Source organism: Mercenaria mercenaria, chromosome 12 (genome assembly GCF_021730395.1).
Source record: "Mercenaria mercenaria strain notata chromosome 12, MADL_Memer_1, whole genome shotgun sequence".
Lineage (NCBI taxonomy): Eukaryota > Metazoa > Mollusca > Bivalvia > Venerida > Veneridae > Mercenaria > Mercenaria mercenaria.
In genome coordinates, this window is record NC_069372.1 from 4,209,306 (window position 1) to 4,230,876 (window position 21,571).

Here is a 21,571-nt window from a genome sequence, read left to right on the forward strand (position 1 = left end):
CATAATTATACACCGAAACTGACAGGAAACCAAACTGAAATGATTAGAACACCTTACAGCAAAAGGGAGTTTTCACATACACGCCGAAAACGAAATCGACGTTGAAACGAAACAAAACCAAAATAAAAACATGCACAAATTGAACTGGTAGCTGCGTTACCGAATTCTGTCCGAAGGAAGTGATGTTAGGTAATGTTAGTCTACAAATTCTTCCATATTTTATGTAGAAATGCAAAAATAAATCATAAAATATCGAAAGTCAGCATGCAATTTCTAAACAAGTTTATTGTGTTCTTCTCTGTTTATAATACAGAGACCATTTATTTTTCCGACGGAGACGTTGGAGCCTTTTGTCTGATATCCGTGCAATTGCGTATTCTCATCACCAATATTAAAGCATTTTCACATGCAGTTCTATATAATTTTATGCTACGAAACATTTTACCTAGAAATTCCGGTCAAAATTTGGCATATATGTGAAAGCCCTAGCCGATTCCGAAACAACAAACGTTTTCCGAGGGATTCCGGAGATAATACAACACAAAATGAACATGCGTTAACGCTATTCTAGCATAAAACGCGTAAAAACTAATAAACGAATAAATTATCCCGCAACGTCATTGAATTTCCATGAAACGCGCGGGAACGTCTGCGTTGTTTTTTCACGTTGAAGTCATTTCCTTTTGAATTATCCGTTTTGGGGCCGTGATGCATTTACGCTTTGCAACGGAAAGCGCATATATAAAAAGGTGTTTTAACAGTACGTGAGCGCGAGAATCTCTGTTAACACACGTTTTCTCTCTTGTTAAAAAACCCCTGAAAATTGACAAGAACATAAGTTTTATGCTAGAATTAACATTAGTTACACTATTTTGGTAAACCACATAATGTCGTTGCTAGGATGGAGAGGAGGTTGTATCTTATTTCAGAATTTCTACAAAACGTAAAACATTTTGTTGAATTTTTTGGTACCTTCACGAAACCTGTTTCAACTAGGTCCAAACTTAAGACAGGTGCTGTCTTTAGATATAGTCCGACTATGTCTTAAAATGAAACTAAATATGACGACCACCCCTGTCTTAACAGAGATTTGAAACTCCAGTGAACATCTTATCAATAAATGAAGGTTACCTATGAACTGCGAAAAAGATTTGAATCCCTTCAAGTACGTAAGATTTTTTTTTTTTTAATTTCGTAGTCCAAGTTTTATATGTTTTATTTCACCACAAAAGGGTTGTGTTGGTTCCTTTTTTTTTTCTGAAACATAAATGTTGATAATAGGAACTAGTTTAATTCTGATGATATTCGGATGTTTTAAAGAACTATTTTTTGTAGAACTTCGTATAGAAAACATCCAGTCTTTCTGTGCTACAACTTAAAAGTAAATGTAAATGAATCCAACTGTTCCCAGATTCTTAAATGCATTCAGGTTATCTTAGCGTGCATAAAAGCAACACTTTCCTGTGAAAATTTGTAAACTTTTTGAAAAACAAATATATATTTCGGGTTTTTCCCATGAAAATAATTACATATTAATGATGATATAAAAATACCTTCAAATTTCAAAAAGTTCCTAGACCTATAGAAAAACGTTAAATATCAAATTAAGATCAGTATGAATTAATTCACGAAAAAACAATATTACGGATTCCATTAGTAAATACGGTTTTTCCTTTTGTAAATGACACAGATTCACTATAAAACATAAAAAGCTGCATTTCGGTCGTGCTCTTAATGGCTATTCCAGTGTTATGTTGAAAGATTACATCATAATTTGTTTGAAAATAAATAAGTTAATATCATGAGGAAGATTTCGTGTTCGGAAGACATATTTAATCATTGAACATTCAAAATAAATAGGTCAGTATATAGGGCATTATATTGCGATTGAAAGGACCAAGTCCTAACTTCTGTCTACTATTTAGAACATACGTAAGTAAGCCTTGTACAATTAGGTTATGACATTCCTAAGTGTGCCTTAAGATCAGAATTAGGGGTGAACTTATGACAAGACTTTTGAATTTTCGTAAAATGATTCCCTGGCTTACAAGTAAAATATTTCTTTAGTGTACCATTTTATTCAGATGGAAGCATTTAATGAGCAATAACCTTCAAAGCAAGTCGTCACATTGCAATGACAAATGAGAAATTTAAAAGAAAAAAATGCAGGATTGGCCAGTGTAATAATGTTTTTATCTCCCATCCTGCGGATTATAACGGTTAATGATGGGGGAAAAAGATTATATTTCATTGTTGATATATTTTTATTAAATATAGCCTATTGGAAACATGATTTGTGCTATAAAATGCGTTAGTGTCTCCTGTATATTTATGGTAACATTTTCTTTCAGCTCTACATCCGTAATGAATATTTGAGAAAATTATTTACATGTTTTAGACTATCGCTAACAATTTCACGGTGGAGAATATCAAATACACTTTTCACTGGTACGCGGAACTACAAAATCGGTAAAATTTGGATAACACCATTGGAAAGACATTATGTTTGTAAAAATATGTTACACTCGTAAACACCAGGTCTTGCAGTTATAGTCGTGGCTGCCCTACACGTTTGTTGTTGTATAAGTACAAAACATATATAAAAGGTACTAATTGTTATGCGGATCATCGTAGTAATTTAACATATGTATAACTTAAGTTCATACCTTCTATGGAACTAGATATGTGATCCGGAATTATAATCAGCATAAATAATTGCAACATTCTCGATATTCCTACATTTCTTTGACTGATCGTAACACCAAGCATCCTTCTTTTATCTTTGTCACAGTTTTCTATTACAGATATTATTAGTTACACTGCTTGTTGGTGACAGGATACGGGATATACGCTGTTGAGGAAATCCATATCAGGCGAGAGCGTAGCTCGAGCCTGATATGGATTTTCGAGACAGCGTATATCCCGTATCCTGTCATCAACAAGCAGTGTAAAGATTTTATCTTGCCGACTACCTTTTACAACCTCACTGTACTGATTGACACAGATTTTATATTATAATAAAGCTACTTACAGTTACAGTGCAGACTGGAATCCTGAAATCTTCCCTGGTTTTCATGCTTTGATTATAGTTGATTAATACCAGCCATAAAATGAAAAATGAGCTATATTTTGACAGAATCACAAAACACAGAAGCTCATTTATACAGGTTATGAACTGGTTTTGAAAAACTTTTACGTTCCATCCTTTCGAAAAATCATCAGATTAGACGATGGCAGAAATGTCTTTTAAAACTTCCGCTTTAGTCCGTTTCCTGTTAATTCCTTTATCTTGCAGATAGATTAAATAATCCTACAACAAACTGCTGTCTTACAAATGCGTTAATTCCTTTGCTTTCCGATGATTTTACTAAAACAACATCAACTTGTCAACGGTCAAGGTCAATCGCGGCCGTGCCATACATAGTTACTGTTCTTCTATATATAATTTCTACTCACTTCACGAACCTAAGTTAGATAGGAAAAATAAGAGCGGCAAGACAACACTAATTTTTTTTTTATCTCGGAAATGATATCTATAGCCTGGGCTTATAATCTGACTTGTTTTAATTACGATAGCGGTGCGGCAGCCATTTTGTTTTTAATCAAATTTCATATCTGTAATGTACTATGGCAGGATATGGAATATATCCTGTCTCCACGTGACGTCTGTTGACCAATAGAAATGCAAGAATCTTGTAGGAGGCGAGATAAATATAAATATGGTGATCAGGAAGGGTCCTTAGAGGTTTATCTCATTAATTGTTGCTGATCATTGGAAAAAGATTCATGGTAGTTATTGTGAAATAAGTAAAACGTATTTTGTAACTATTCCTATTGGAAAACTTTATTTGCTTTAATTTGATTTTCCATGAAACATATATTTAGTCCCATTAGATTAATTTTATTGATATCAAAACAATTAAAATGGAATTGAATGTGTTGTTAAGCATTATGAAGAGGGAAAAAATCGAAATGAAAATAGTTTTCACTTGATAAAACATGAATATTAAACTAGAGAAGTGGAAACTCCACACGTTACCGAACATGATAAAAGTGAAAGTATTGCAGGCTCGGTTTGATTGCTCCTTTATGGACGGTAGTGGAAATGTATGCTGCCTTCAACGCCCTCTAGCCTTATTGAGCAGAACATTTGCACAAAACACAGTTTAAAGATATCTGCAATTGTGTTCACCATATCACTGACGTCATTCTATAGTAGTAACATTCGATTCTTTTTCACCAAACCACATTCGATTTAAAATCCACAGCAGATTTTCAAAATTGTCATTTGATAATTACGCATCCGAACTCCTGCCCATATCTTATTAAATGATAAAATATTTTTTAAATATTCTAGGTTATGAATGCATTTAATGTGAACATTCTAGCATAAAACTGAGCACTGTTCTTGTCACTTTTCGGGGTGTTTCAACAGAGGAAAGAAATTTGTGTTAACAGAACGATTCTCGCACTCATTTGCTGTTTAAACACCTTTATAATGCGCGTTCCGTGGTAAGCGTCAATGTATTACGACCCAAAAGGGAAAGATCAAAGGAAATGAAGTCAAAGTGAAAAAACAACGCAGACATTCACGCGTAATTCATGGAAATTGAATGACGTAGGGTGATAATATATTCGTTTATCAGTTTTAACGTGTTTTATGCTAGAATAGCGTTAGCGCATGCTCATTTCGTGTTATAACAAAATCAGAATGCAGATGTTGTAATACGAAAAAAACGTGCGTTATCTCTGCATTGTAAATCCATTGATAGATGTTAAAGCATCACATGAAAATCGTAATAATTTGGACAGAGATCTAATAGAAACAGCCATGTTGCAGGAACTCGCCCTCTCCGGAACAGAAACCCCCAACAATATAGCAATATGTGAATGGATGTGAAATTGATGTGTAATTGGTATGTACGATACGTTAACACAAGAACACATTGTACAAAGTAACAAAATTAGACAGGACAAAACAAAACAAAACATAAAATTATTATTTATGAGCCACCAACATAGTGCATTTGCGACCAGCATGGATCCAAACCAGCCTGCGCATCCGCACAGTCTGGTCAGGATCCATACTGTTCGCTTTCAAACCCTATTGCAGTTAGAGAAACCGTTAGCAACAGTATGGATCCTTACCAGACTGTGCGGATGCGCAGCCTGGTCTAGATCCATGCTGGTCGCAAATGCACTATTTTGGTTTTCTCATGGTGCGGCTCAAATAGAGGAAAATAGTAAGGCACCGCCTTGAAACTGACAGTCGCATCCCCCACCCGCCCCCGCGCTATATTTCAAAGTCACAGGATAGTAGTAAATAAAAGAAATAAAAGTGAATCCCTGATATGCACAAGGGTAACAAAGGAAGGCATGAACGTAAAACAAAAATTACTCATGTAAAAATATAATGCAAACTTAAAGACGATATACCCCTGTACACATTTTATTGCTACACGAGCCATACCTATTATTTACATCAATTCATGGTGACAAAGTGTCTTCTTTTCTCACAGCTATGTACCATTTGTGAGATATAAACCGACAACAGCGATCGTGAAGATTACATTTTTTCTTAATGTTCTCTTCAATTATCGAAATGCAACCCATTCTGCAGACATTGAACATTGAGAAGCTAAAACCAAATATGAAATGCTTTACAAATAATAATAGCAATAACCCCGATACCTAGTTAACAAGTCCACTCTCGGCGTATGAGGAAAAGTGATGAATTGCTCACAGTCCCTAGAAGACTCAATGATTCTGCTGAAAGTAGCATAGGTTCTCTTTACAATATAAAAGCCTCTAAAACAGACAGAAAACAAGACAATGCCTATATTGTTTTGAAAATTGCAACATTCAGTTTTATAATAACGCAAATCTTTATTAATATCTATGTATCTCTTCTCTAATGCCCAACTTTTGTCGTACAGTTCAATTGAGGACTTTCATAACAGACCCCTATTGTTCACAAATCCTTCCGCAAATAGTTGTACAAGCAAACAGCCGCGGTATTCAAAAATCTACGTAGATTTACAAATCGTTTATTTATGCGTGTTTGGATATCGGATACAGTAACGCAGTAAGTGGAAAATGTTATAATTGCTAATGATTAACGGTTTAATTTTTGATGTAATGGGTTAAATGTCCCATGATTTACCAATCGATGACCTGTGCAAATAATGTTAACATTGACTTTACAAACAGGCATTACAAAATATGAAAGATCATAGTGTTGTTTGAGAATAATACGAAGACAGTTTCCACTGATTTGCTAAACAATAATTTAGATGTCTACCGTTTATTTTATTTATTTTTTTATAAAAAGTTTAAGGACATACTTCCGAGTTACTACTTTTTTGGTCAGATAAAATATAACTATATGAGTGTTTAGTTGACAAAAACTCTACGCTTGTTATAGTAGAATCACACTCGTTTTCGCTTTCCGGAAAAAAAAACCACAAATGGTGTAATGCGATAATGTGCAGTCGGGATCTAAGTACAGGAAAATATTATACAAGATCAGGGAATATAATGGTACAATATTTTAACGCAACATATTTTTGTTGTGAATTTTGTTGTTGTTGTTTTTTGATTACAAATAAGACTTTCTTTATTTTGCTCTTGTAAAAATATCTATTTTAGTATGCCATAACTAAAATGCAGGTATATTGCTTGCGACTTTTTATAAAAATAATATATACAACACTAGTATTTCTTCCTTTAATAATGTTCACCTAATGATCGCTGAAAGATCTCAGAGATTTTTTGTTAATTTACGAAACTACCACAGACAATATTAGGATATTCCGCTTTATCTTTGTCAACAGTTATATCTACTTGTTCACAAATATTTATTTGATACCATTTTAGGTACCTGTCCAAAGAATTCTTTGTTTATCAACTATTGAGCGTTAACAAAGTTTGATAATAAAATGTGATATCTATAGGTAGCTACTTAACAACTTCTGAATATTTGTTAAACTTGTATGATTTACACTGCTTTAAAACATTTTCAACCAATTATGCTCCATTTTAGATTTAACATAAATAGCAACGTAGGTTGCGTTTGTTAAAGATTTTAAAAAGCGGTTTAAATCTGCTAGTATTTGTTTATGGAATTAGAAATGTTCAAACTATCGAAATGTGTGTAAGTATTAGGGAATAATATTTTCTGTTTGATTATCTAAGATTATTTGAAACTCATTAAAGGAACAACAGTAAGTGTCATTTCAATTCAATATTCAGTCTGGGTAAATAGCTACGATTTTTATTCAATAACAGGAAACAATTCTATTTCAGAGAATTTTAAAATGATACATATGGCATGTTAGAGAGCTAAAGTGAAGTACTAAAGGAATTAACGACATGTATCTGAACTGACCCTAGCATCAGCAGTTATGTTAAGTGAAAAAAGCAGTCCAAGAGCCGGGGAGGCACCGAGGGTCCCCATATCCTTGGAGGGGGAGAGGCGAAAAGCCATGAAACTTATATTTCGTATGGAAAAAGATTCGGAATTTTTTCGAGAAAAATGGTTGCTAGATGTCACCGATGAAAATACAGAAGATTGGGTGGAATATGTCAATCTGGTAAAGAACAAAACCAACAAACAATTCAGAGATTACAAAGAGTTTGAAAAAGAGCTCGTTAAGCTGAAAGACGATCGTGGATATCTAGGAAGTAGAGTTGCAACTATTTCTCAACTTCAAAAAGTTTGTGACAGAGGCAGAGCCTTTGAAGACCTTTACGATCTGAACTACAAAAGGACAGAGGACGCCTGGAAACATTACATGGCCAAATATTGCCATAGTTTCTTCGCTGAGTTAGAATACCTCGATGTTGAATGTGTACGGGAATACGAAAACAGTATCAATGAATGGCAAGAAGAAATTCGTAGTTGTTTAAGTGATGCCGAAAAGGCCATGAGTAATATAACTGAACTCCTTGATATTTCATTCTCAGAATATGTATCCTCCTATGCGCATGTGCTACGGTCAATGCATATTATTCTTGATTCCTTTCTCTGCGTGAGTGATCCATTCAGAAGCTGGGTTACAGCTGACGAAGGCTATGTTACAAAAATAAGAATTGAAATTGGATATTTGCAACGGCAGAAAGGCGTGATCACTGAAGCGTATAGAAAGAACAGTTTTAAAATTCAAGAGACCAAAGCAAAGGAACTACAAACAAGCTTCAGAAACAAGAAACTTGACGAAAAGGTAAGAGGAACCGTCTTCAACCGACAGTTCTGTCGCAAGAGAGAGTTCTCCTTTGTTGATAAGATTGAAATGACCGGAAATATTCTGCACGAGAAGAACCTAGAGCTTGAAGAGGCAATGGCAAAACTACATTCACGTCCTCTGCATACTTTGGTCAGGGAACCATCGGACGGTATGAAAGACAAGACAGCAAGATTGCAACACGAGGTGAATATGATAGAGAAAACGTTGAATCAGATGAAGCGGGGAAAACGCGACATGAGGGAAACGAGATATAACCTACAGAAAGAATATCATAAACTAAAGGTGAGCATATTTTATCAAATGTATGTAGCGCTGATGAATATTAAGAGAACAAATACATATTTTATCACAAACCCTCCAGTCCAATTTGATTTTATTGTTTACAAGCAAAGTTAAATGTCCGCAAATTGTTATCTCATAATGTTTATAAATTTTCAGATTTATAAGTAGGATCAATGTATGTGAATATAACTTCTAGGTTTTCACTAAAACATTAAATTTTGTCATATGATATACCAATAAGCTGTACTTCTAGAAAAACAAATGCATTTTCAACTTAAAACGTATCAGAGGCATTAAGCTGCATTATGTATATTGAACAATTTCCAACATTAAAACCTCAATATTTCGGTGTCTAACTTTTAAATGTATCAACATCAAAGAAATATCAAAAGCCGTGTGAATCCAAATAGCGGTCTATGCACCAGGCCATGCTGAGCTCACATGCATTTAAATGATAGATTAAATCATTCTTCCACACTGAATATGATATACCTTTTGCGTGTTTGACAACGCTTGCCGATTTGTTATCAATTCAAATTAATAATATTCGTATTGAATATCATTTTATTGACTTGATATTGATGAATGACGATAGCGGAGGTTATATATCAAACATGGGGTTTATCAAATTATGACATGATTAAATTCACAGTATGTTATAAAGGTAGTTAATAAAAAAATATTATGCTGAAATTGTTTAAAAATTGTGTGCATATTCAAACCAATTTTTTGCGTGCATTAACATACATAAAAAGCGCAGGCAATAACATTATGCAATACATAGAGTGTTGTAGAATTTTGCATCCAAATTATGTCAAATAAAAAAGAAATGAGTGTAATAAAAAAAGTATGTAAAGCTTGGCATATGTGTAAAGGTGTAAAATGTGTGCTCTCCCTGAAGAACTGTTCATGTTCATTTGTATCTATTCATGTAGCGTGCTATGATATTTAAAGTTCCGTAAGGCTTTAAAGTAATTTTATGTTAAAAACTGATAAAACAGCTATCCAAATGAGCCGTGCCATGACAAAACCAACATAATGGGTTTGCGACCAGCATGGATCCGCGCAGTCTGGTCAGGATCCATGCTGTTCGCGAACGGTTTCTCATATTGCAATAGGCTTTGAAAGCGAACAGCATGGATCCTGACCAGACTGTGTGGATGCGCAGGCTGGTCTGGATCCATGCTGGTCGCTAAGCCACTATGTTGGTTTTCTCATGTCGCGGCTCATATTATGCATAATTACATGGTTAGAAAGGTGCTACTTTTAATATTGCACATGAACTAATGAGCAACATAGGGATGTAATAAAAAACAACAGATTCAGTAAAAGTTTCTACTGAGTTCATCTATATTCAAACCTTTAACAAATGTTAGAGAAAACAATTATCGGAAATAGGATTAAACAAGAAATCTATATATTTCATGTTCATCATGAAAAATGTGGCAGCAACATTTTAAACAAAGGCATTATGAGCCTTTAAATCGGATAGGTACGAAAATTCAAGAGAATGCTCCGCTTATTTGTGAAATGTATATTGCTGATTTTAAACTAGACGATATAATGTAACATCTAAAGAGTGATTCATATCTTATACACGGTAGTCTCAAAAAGCCTTTTAAAGATAACGGACAAAAGGTGAACGTTTAATGGGTGAAAAGAATACCGAGTACGTCTACATAATGATATATGATTAAATGATTGTCCTTTTGCAATAAAATAAGTATAAAAACTTGATTTATGCTGATGACCTAGCTTAAGGTTATAAACCAGAGATGAACCAGAGAACGTAAAAGTAAATTTGAGTCGTGCCATGAGAAAACCAACATAGTGGGTTTGCGACCAGCATGGATCCAGACCAGTCTGCGCATCCGCGCAGTCTGGTCAGGCTCCATGCTGTTCGCTTTTAAAGCCTATTGGAATTGGAGAAACTGTTAGCGAACAGCATGGATCCTGACCAGACTGCGCGGATGCGCAGGCTGGTCTGGATCCATGCTGGTCGCAAAGCCACTATGTTGGTTTTCCCATGGCACGGCTCATTTGTTGTAAAAAAAAAAAAAAAAAAAAAAAAAAAAAAAAAACTATTAAACAGTGTTTGGGTTAAAGTGTAAACTATTACGACAGCGTTACAGTAATGTAGGGACCTTGTGTCGTAATCAGTTTAACCCTTATCCTGCTAAATTTCAATAATGAATTTGTCCATCTTCCGATTTGGACAGTACCATTTACTGTAAAAAAAGGGATGCTTACCAAAAAGATATTGACGGAATATCATGATCAGTCTTCATGAATGTGCAGGCTGATCATGACCTACACTGGTCGCAAAGGCAGACTCAAACGTGTCCATTATCGTAAGGGTTAAAATAAAATCAACAGTTTAACTGCGTGAAAGTAAAATATTACCATTCTTTACAATAGCCTGTTGACTTTTCCGTATATTACCAAAACGTAAAGGAACTTTGCTGAAGTTCTGATGTTTTGCAAGCATGTTTAAATACTTTGTTGTATCTCAGGTAATGATATACGTAGCAAAGAGAATCCATAAGGGGGAGATGTTGGGGAAAGTAAAAAAAAAACCTTAACGCGTCATTTTTCTCAGTATTCTTATTTTTATAAGGGTGTGTACGAGTCAAACATAAAGAAAGCTCGTCGACAGATTGAGGAATTCCACGATCAGAAGCAACACGTTCGAGATACAAACGATGAACTGAAGACAGTTGACAGAAAGATAAAGGCGCTTAAACGAATCATATACGTGAAGAATCATCCAGCGACAGTGAAGAAAATATTCTTTGACGGCTATTCTCCTGGAGAAAAGATAGACTATAGAGGTAAGGACAGGCTTTCTGTTTGATCCACCAGATCCATAACATTAATTTTGCCTATGATGTATTTGTTATTCATCATTAAAAGATCTCTTTTATTCACCTTGCCTTCGTTGTTGTGGGTTCTAAACTTCGCTTGGTGTATAGAATTCTTCTTGTGTGAGAAAATCATCCACCTGCCCAGGTGCCCACCCATATCCAAAAGAATACCTGAGTGGGCACATGGTGCGTTCCTCTACCATCAAAAGCTGGGAAATGTGGAGAGACCTAAATTGTGTGAGTGTGACTCTAAACTCAACAAAATATCAATTGTTACGACCAGAAGTGCATATTCCCTTCGTAAATTTCTTGAAAATGGAAGTGCTTTTTCAGAAGTTTAGACACTTTTAATATAGAAATATTGCTTTGGTACCCTGAAGCTTTATAACAATCCGTCCACAAATGAAACTGAAATGAACTTTTTAAATATTTTGTTGTGTAAAACGGCTTATTACAGTGAAAAGACCTACAAAAATATTTTCAATAATATCAAAACTAATCTAGAAATTTTTAAATGTTTTAATTTTCTTATTGCCTAAGGTTAGTGTATAGTATGAATCGTTTTGGACTATATTTGAAACGAAATCAAGGAAAACCCGTGCTAAGGAAAAGGCGGATAAAGCAGAAGTGTAAATTTTCTCTTCTCTGGATGTTTTATATTGTTTAACCTGTAGACAGAACATGTTTTAAATCATTTCAATTGTGTATACGCTTATAACATTGACATTTTTCATAGTCATTATGGGTTTACACAAGATGTCTTATAACACTTACACCTTTCATTATAATTCATACTTAATCAGTTTATCCATTTCAGTGCATCATTGACGATGCTACTGACACATGTCTTATGTTCTTTGTGAGTTTTCAGCTAATATCATTGATGAAACAACCTTATGGTCATGGTTATATCATTGTTAGTAATAAAATGAAATTAAAATAGTAAAAAAAAACAGATTGCTTTGACGAAGAGAGAGTAATTCAAAATCTTGTCCAAACTTATAGCATTTGTGAAATCTATGTGTCTATGCATTTCTATGTCAACAGGAGGGATTGACCTTGTTACGAGTTTACATGAGCCACCAGGTAGATAAACATTTATTCTGAAGTGGCCAACTGTCATTACATAATTCGTTATATTTGTAGTATCAATGATTGCTCTTATGTATTTAGCGACATAAGAGGGTTAGAACTTGTCTTCATTTAATGACGCGTGGATTTGATAATATTCGCGAAAATTATATTTTTCACTTATTTCGCGAGCATAGCAGTTACATCTATTGCGATAAAAAAGTACTTTAACCAACCACGACACGCGAATTCCTGACAACGCGAATATGTAAATTATCTATCAAACCGCGAAATATAACTAAAGAGAATATAACCTAATCTACAGCAGAATTAGGTAATGGAATGCAATGTTATAGAAATATGTAATGGCAGTATTCCTATAGGGAAGCATGAACTTATTCTGATATACAGGTAGTTTTTCAAGTAATCACCTATTCATAACCTTCTTCACCTGTACATATGCATGCTCATTAATTTCGTAGTTTATGTACTATCTGGGTTTTCAGTTTTAGACCTTCTATATATTTAACATACCATGCATGTTACTTCTAGTACAGCTTATTTTCCTTCATTCCTATCAATTCTTTTACTTTGACCTACAAAAGTTGATATGAACGGAAACAATTTGTAGAGATAGTCCAGTTAAAATGTCAGATTATTTTGAATAATGCTCCGTATTTAACTTAACAGTGAAATTGTAATGCCTACTTGAAAGTCCTAACATAAGATTAATTTTGCTGCAGGTCTTAATGGTTTTATACATTTTAGCAATTTAGCTTTTATCATATTTATTTTACTTTTTTGAGTAGAGGTTTGTTCTACAAGTTATTCCATTATGGTGAATTGCTTGTAGGCTGAATTTCAGGCCAATATGTTCGTTTTACAATATTGGGAATGTGGGGAGTATATTAGTAATCACATTCTTATCTTACTGGGATTTCGATATAATGGACCCCTGATGACAGTCGGTTAATTCCGTCTGATTACGTATCCTTTGTATGTTATTTCAGTATTTTCCGACAAATAGGGAATTCCATGTACTTGGGACCGCAGAAAATGCCAAAGAAGGATACGTAGAATGCGTAATCGCACGGAAATTACCGACTGGCATTATGGCTAGTCATGCGCATGCGCTGCTTTGGAGTAGACCGCTCTGCATAATTAAGCTGAAGAACACTACAAGTAGGCTTCTTTTAAAAAAGAAACAGAGGAGAGGTCAAGTGTTGCTCCTTTTAAAGTTATATCAGATACTGGTTATATGATAGGTTTTGTTATAGACGAAAAACAGTTTCCATGTTGCAGGTCACTGTGACCTATTAGGGATCATCATTCTGTCGGTGATGGCCAACCTTTGTATCAAGTTTAGAGATCCTAGGCCCAAGCTTTCTTGGGTTATAGTCTGGAAACTGTTTTCCTGGTCCAGATCACTGTGACCATGACCTAATGACCTCAGAATCAATGCGACCATTTTGCGAGAACCTCACCTGACAACTGCCCCGTTCATTCAGGCCGAAGAGAATAGCTTCCGAGAAGCTTTAGAAAAGCTTGGAAGAAAATCCCAATCGAACGGACGTCTGCCGGAAGTGAAAAGATATATCATTCTTTTTTTTAAATGTATTTTTTTTATTCCGACTATCGGGTGGAAGCCACAGATCTTCTAAAAACAGAGTCACACAATCGAACGTCTCGGAAGAGCTGTTCTTATTCCAGCAGATCTTCCGTTCCTCGGCAAAAATTAAATTCATTTAATTGAACAAAACATGGTTTAACGTGATTAAATTCATATGCATATCTTTGAATACAGCGAACAAAGAATAGTAAATATATATCTATATATTTCTTTTATTAATAACTGAACCGTTTCCAATATTTGTAACAATAGTATTACACTATATTTCTTTATTTTAAACGAACAATTATTTTCGTCTTAGAGGATTTCAAAACTTACTTGTGCAGAAGCGCATTGGGCCATTTGAGACTGGATCACTGTAACTTGTGCTAGAAAGTGAAATCTAACGTCGTAAAACTAGTAGATTAGTCTCAATCCTCCTAGTTTGAAAGCCAACACTATGGAGAGGTCTTGATAGACCTCTCAATAATTTATTTCGAGACACCTTTCAGTTACCCCGTTTATTGTTTATTTCTTACATCTTGTTCTTTCGTGTAAATGATTTTATACATACAGTCAGTCAGTCAAAAGTTATTCATGTTTTGAAACAACACAAAACAAAGTTTTGAGAAAATATAATAAGGGACTAAGTAGATTACAAATACACCCTGGGATTGATTTTTTCGTGACACCCTAACTGTTACAAAGGAATGTAGAAATAAAATGTATTGTTTGAACTAAATAAATATTTGCAAAGGTTTTACACTTTGTCTTTATCTGTCGGTAAAGTATACATAAATTTGTCATCAGATAAAACCAAACGCAATATATTCACAGATTTAATCCACCTTGCAAGGGAACAAAGATTTGCTCTATCATTTCATGAGAATATTTTAGGCTTCCCCACATATACAATAAAGGTGCATACGACAGTCATTGTTGTAAACGCCTACAACGCCCGTATTAAAAGTTGGAGGTGCGGAATTTAGGCGGTAACGAGGCTCTGTCGAGTGACTACGAAAGAGTTACCAGAGAGCCAGATATTTCCATCCGTACCTTCAACTAGTGATAGATTCTTTTTCTTGCATACCGTATTGTTCAATTAATAGAAGAAATATAATAAAAAATTTTTTTCTTTAAGGCAATGTTTTATTGTAGTAGCGTATGAATTAATTCATAAATTTCAGAACGTGAGTCGTGAGTCATCTTACACCCAGAGGTTTAAAATGAGTTTTTCTGGCAAAAAAACACGGGAAAATACTGTCTGGCATGCAAGAAAAATACCATTTTTACAAATTCTCTTTCCTTATACATTTTATTACTTTCGAATTCCTTATATTCCTCAGTATTTTAATATTTGATGTTGTTGAATATAGAAACTGGTGCACTATGGATCCTTGGTATATGCCTTCTTTATATTTGTACCTCAACTACAGTGCTCCCTCTCTACAGCGGCCCTCTGAACAACAATTCCCTCCTTGCAACAACAATTGCTACTGACCCCAAAATATGCTAATTGTTCTTTATTTTACCTCACTACAACAACTCCCTCCGAACAACAACCAAGTTTTCCGTCTCCCAAAGGGAGTTGTTGTAGAGAGGGGGCACTGTATACATATAACTTAGCGGGTAAACGATTCAAGAGTAGAGTACGAATACAGAACAATTCTTAAAATATATTTCATATATGAATATTTTTTTCTAATGAAGCTAAAAGGTTTCAGTTAATTTATACATTTACTGTCTCGTAGTATGCATTTGCCAGAATGCATTAATGACTATAAGGGTCGAGTATATTTATCTTTAACATGCATCGAGAAAATATATAATTGTTTTCTCTATAATATAATCGTACTGGATAATACAATGTCAGTATTTCTAAAGGGAAGCAGGAGGTAGTTTTGAAATAATTCTTCAAGTATACACAATTTGCATATTTTTCTTCACCTGTATATATGCATGCTCATCTACTTTTTGTAGTGTTTGTAGTCTTTGTGTAGTCATTTTAGACCTATGTTTTTAACAAACCTTGCGTGTTACTATGTAGTAAATCTTTCATTCCTATCACTTCTTTGACTTTGACCTCTAAGAATCCAAGAATCATTTGCAGAGTTGTTGCAGTAAAATGATTCTTATGAAATTGTCAGATTGTTTATTCCGACTCATCTGATAGGTTGTAAAGTCTACATGACCGACCTAACATGATAGTCTGTATCGCATTGAACAACATTTTGCAATTTATCTTTCTCCTGTTTTTTGTACACACGTCTTACAAGTTATATCCATTAATGAGACTACGCTGTGACTTCTTACCCAATACATCTACTTTAGAATGGGAATGTGGAGACAATTATCTACAACCCGTTCTTATCTTACAGGGATTTAACCCGGAGAACATTTTTCATACTTGGATGATGTGCGTTTTTATTATTTCATGTAAACTGTATTCAGTCATGAAGCTGGAAAAAAAACACTAATTTTCATACGCGAATGTTTTTTGGTTTTTTTCGTGTCGACTGTTTTAGCCATAAGACTCGAGTACATGCACGAATGTGCTTTTTGTTAATTTATGTAAACTGCATTTAGTCATAATTCTATTAACTCCTTGTTGAAGTCTGTTGTCACCAACATGCACTTTAAGGTTTAATCTTAAACCCTTTGGTATAGTGTTATCTGTAATGCAGTTTTCCAGGAATTGGATATGAGTTGATTTTCTCGTCTGGAAGTCCGCCATCTTTCTTATTTCTTTAATTTGTTTTTCCATACTGGAGGATCTAGTTGATGCTGAAGCCTTGTATGTAATATATATTCAGAGAACAGGAGAATTACAAAGCTAACTCCATTTTCATTCAACGTTTCGACTATTTTTATTAGTCTTCTTCAGGAAGTAAACAAATATGATATGATATGCAAAACCTTGCAAATATTTATTTAGTTCAAATAAAATGTTTTATTTTCTACATTCGTTTGTTACAGTTGAAGTGTCACCAACAAAAAACATTCGCGTATGAAAATTATTTGTTTACTTCCTGAAGAAGACTAATAAAAATAGTCGAAGCATTTAGTCATAAGAAACCTTAGTTTTAAAACGTTGGACAACAAACATTTGAGAAAGAATAATTTTATCTTAAGTGGGTAATAAATAGATTTCGAGATTGATTTTTCGAGACACTTCAACTGTAACAAACGAATGTAGAAAATAAAACATTTTATTTGAACTAAATAAATATTTGCAAGGTTTTGCACTGTCTTTATCTGCCGGTAAAGTACATATATTTTTTCTTTATCATCGGGTAAACCCAAACGCAACGTATTCACAGTCTTAATTCAAGTTGCATGTGAACAAATATTTGCTATATCATTTATTAAGCATATCTTAAAGACTTCCTGACAGATACGTTAAAAATGCACGTGGCAAATATTGCCATATGGCCCTATTGGCAATTCCTGCACACGCCTTCATAATTACTATTCACTTTTGATCAACATATATTATTTATCTTCCTTTATACATTTAAATACTTCCAAATTCCTTACATTTCTTTTCTTTTCTGTATTTGGTTTGATACAGTTAAATCTTATAGCTTGTTTACTATATATCTTAAATGAAAATTATATCTACTTATAACTATATATTTTCATTTAATTTATACATTTACAATAGACGCATGTGCTTTTTGCTCGAGAAAATTGACGCGATACAACACATAGAAAATAAAACGTGCCTTTTCTTCATATTCCACATTGACTTACATAGAGTAAAGTCGAGTATTTGATGAAATCAGTATACAATCAGCGCCACTTTGCTATTCTGTTCACAATACAACAAGTATAAAACAAACATCCTAAATTGGCAACCGTGTTGTAAATATGTCATTTCCTTCGAAGCAAGTTTATTGTTGATTTATGGGTAGAAGACTTAAAAGCCAAAACATGACTACGATTCAACACTATTCATTGTATTTTTCTTAATTGATATTTGTAAAATATTTCATTGTGGTAGTCTGTCTATACCAGTCCATACATTTTATTTATATACCTAACAGTATTTGTAATACCCGCCTTTTAAAGTAATAGTATGTCCAAATTTCACAAATAAAGAATATGAACATTAAGTACACAGTATCTATGTAAACAAAAATAAACATTTAGTGCATGTAGTTAGACTGGAAAAAAAGAACACACATAGCAAATGTATAAACAAATGTAAAAATATGTTGCAGTTGCTTGAACAAAATAGATTAATAACTATAAATGAACTTCCGTTGTGAATGCATTCTACATACAAAGTTAGTGTTTATACTCACCAAAATTAAATACATTTGATCAATATTTTCTACATTTAAAGTTAATATCTAATGACAAAATATTTTAGTGAAAGAATTAAGCGTAGTATATCTTAGATCTGCGTTTAAAAAAAGAAATAATCAAGTTACATTACATGTTGAACTTTCTACAAACAGACACGTTACGAGAGGCGATAGATGTCGCTGCTCAAGGTGTCGGCAAAGATTGGGACAAAATGTACCAGAAACTTCCATTCAACCCACCAAGAAACCCGCTTCTACGCTCCCAGGATCTAGAACGTAAGATAGATATTTTAACTTTTTAATTCATTCTATACGCATTTTCGAAAAAAAGTACCGGATGCGAACACAGCATATCAATACGTGTTCACAACTGTAGTGTACTTCAGCCGCTTTTCAACTATAGATCAGTTCAGTAATGGACCATGTTTATTTGACTACAGTTAACACTTAACTTTAAATAACAGGAAAAGACCTGAAGAAATAGGGGGAAAGGCTTTTATTATCATTTAGAATAAAAAAAGCATTGCTTTTCAAAGTGTTTCCAAATTTGAATTCCTATAGAGAGCCTGTGTAAACAAGAAACAATCAGTGTGTATTAACAATGTCACCTATTAGATTAAAACAGTGGATGTTTAAACGAATTTGTATAACTAAAAGTGCTGTTTCTACAAATACAGCTTTTATATTAAACCAAATCTAATACACTAGATGAGGATCTACTACATTTAATGGCAAAAGAAGATGCGTATATTACATCAAGTCATAAGCAAAGTGCAAGTTTTAATCATTCTTGTTTTTTTTATTTATATTGTAGTGATGGATATGGACTTTAAGGGCGTTCATCCACCTACAGAACAGATGGCGCTGCGTTCTCTAGACAAATGGACATCACTCAGCAAAGTGACGTCAGTCAATGCGCTCGTGCGGACTTTAAAAACGATAAAGAAAGCAGAAGTTGCAAAAAGAATCGAGAAAAAAGTGCTGACAGTTGTAAATTAGGAATGAAAGAATAAACATAAGCCAGTCATATTTATTTATTCAGTACTAACAGTAACCTTATGAGGTATTTGTGACTGTTTGTGCTTTAACATTACTGTTCATGATTGAACGTTATAACAAAACATCTTTTAATTATTTAAGTGTTTTACATGTGTTGCGACTTAGGTTCAAAAACATTTGAAAAGTTTCTGAAAAACGAGCCTGAAAGTAAAAGAATTTGTGGTTTTCTAAACACGTCATTATTTCATGCTAAGTGCTAAATGAAACAAAAACAAATGCGTTTAACTAAATGAAACTAACAAATATGTCAGTTGATACATGTATTTTTACGTTGTATTGCAATCCTTACAAAAGAGGGCTTATGTTCATCAACGCTCCTAGTCTGAAATTTTGATCTGAAAGTTAAATGTATAAAGTTTTGTTTTCTTTATTTATTTTTTATAATGCGTCTATATTTACCGAAGAAAATTACATAGTATGATAGGACTTATGACTAAACCCATGCACAGAAATTTCTGAAGATAGAAAGAACAATAACTAGATAACGAATTGCTTTCTTTGCCTTTTAGTCTAGATCTAAATGTTAGTCATAAAACGCTGATTAATGTTGGCTTGTTTAAAAACAACACGAGGTCGTAAGGATTTTAAAACAGAACAAACATGGTTCATGAAAGGTGTATGGCTACCCTCAAGTGAATTTTCGTATCCATAGACCATCGGTCTTCATGAATTTTGTACCGGATTGTTTGGATGAAGTAGGGAATACTTGTGACAGAGATTATTGTGTATTTAAATGTATACTTTGGTATCTTTTACATGTACTTTTTTGTCCGTGGTCAATTCCAAAAATGTAAAAAGTGGCAAATATCTTTGGCAGGTGTCAAAATAGCTTTGACAAGAATATTTAGATACTGACCGTAATTTTTCCAACTATTTGTAAATATATGTGACAAATGTAAATATATGCAGTTATGTTTTAACTCCAATTGTTAAAGTAGAAAACTGCAGGTTAATGTTTCATATTTAACGATACCGGGGTACTGGATATGTGATTATGGTCACATTCAGTCAATTGTCTCAGTATTTATTTTCATCGTTAAGTTATGAAAATGTATCATTATGCCATACAAATAAACACTAAAGTAATCACAATCAGGCTTCTTTTATATATTTCCATTAAAAGGTCATCACACCATTGAGTTGACACAGAACCTCAGATTATTATAAATAGTTAGTGAAAACGAAGCGAGCAGACAATTTCTTCTCAAACGTCAAGTCTATATTCGTTGTGTGTGTCGTGGGGGTGGGGGGGTGGGGTGGGAGGCGGGGTTGCGCCCCTAATACGGTAATGTATACACAGTATTATACATGTACACGTAGGTACACGTAGGTGTAGGAGCGCCGGTTTTCAGAGACCAGAGTAGGGGAATATGGGAGAGTAAAGCCCATCCTGTAGATGGGAGAATGGGGGTCCTCCCCTGACAAATTTAGGTTTTTAAATGCTAAATTATGAGTTTTTAGAGAAATAAATCTCTTTCATAAACCGATGTTTCTCAAGTATTTTGTACCGTTTTTGCCTGAAACGGTTATATTCAAAGGAATTATTTTAAGCAAAATTTATGAATACAGTTATTTACATTTTGCTTTCTAGTCTTTGTGTTTGAGAGCATTTTGTAATATAATGGTCATGTCATTTTTTCAAGTTTTCTGTCAAGGGTAACATTAAATCAAAAATGTAACAGTGTATATTTGCATGTATAGTTAGACATATAAATGCTACTACAGTCCATAAAATAAACAACGTGTTTGTAAACATGGACGGATCCAAACGAAGGAGGAAGAAGCATTTTATAGAAAAATACAATACATATCCGTAGCCCTGACCAACCTATAAACCGGGACAGTCTATTTTATAAGTGCAACAACACGGTTGACTCATTTAAACAAGCTGTAGTTACTCAGGCGGAAACAAAATTACACACACACACAAAAAAACATTTAAATGCATTGATAAGAGGTTTATTGACTTTGAATACATTACACAATGTACACTAGTAATCTGAAAATCAGGCTATATGCAATCATCATTTTGAACATGAACACGGTTATACAAAAAAAAAACTTGCATACATACGCACACATACGTCACATAAAACGTGCATAAAACAAAGGAGCCATAATAGACCTTAA

At 33.8% G+C, this 21,571-nt stretch overlaps 1 protein-coding gene across 2 annotated transcripts; it reads left to right on the forward strand.

Annotated features, from left to right (window-relative positions):
* Positions 1 to 6,979: 6,979 nt before the first annotated feature.
* On the forward strand, positions 6,980 to 20,533 carry LOC123534144 (uncharacterized). Of its 2 annotated transcripts, XM_053519008.1 has the most exons (6): positions 6,980 to 7,153; positions 7,306 to 8,528; positions 11,146 to 11,359; positions 12,440 to 12,478; positions 18,536 to 18,658; positions 19,197 to 20,533. In XM_053519008.1, the coding sequence occupies exons 2-6, from the start codon at positions 7,404 to 7,406 to the stop codon at positions 19,379 to 19,381; spliced, it is 1,686 nt and encodes a 561-aa protein (XP_053374983.1). In that variant the 5' UTR covers positions 6,980 to 7,153; positions 7,306 to 7,403; the 3' UTR covers positions 19,382 to 20,533. The 2 variants fall into 2 exon arrangements, with proteins under 2 accessions (XP_053374983.1, XP_053374984.1); XM_053519009.1 differs by lacking the exon at positions 12,440 to 12,478 and having other exon boundaries at positions 6,982 to 7,153.
* Positions 20,534 to 21,571: the final 1,038 nt, after the last annotated feature.

Excerpts from the sequence above, each read along its gene's own strand:
- LOC123534144 (XM_053519008.1), top strand. The coding sequence starts at position 7,404 with ATGTTAAGTGAAAAAAGCAGTCCAAGAGCCGGGGAGGCACCGAGGGTC. Across the intron at positions 8,529-11,145 it reads AAGAATATCATAAACTAAAG|GGTGTGTACGAGTCAAACAT; the intron begins GTGAGCATATTT and ends TATTTTTATAAG. Across the intron at positions 18,659-19,196 it reads ACGCTCCCAGGATCTAGAAC|TGATGGATATGGACTTTAAG; the intron begins GTAAGATAGATA and ends TTTATATTGTAG.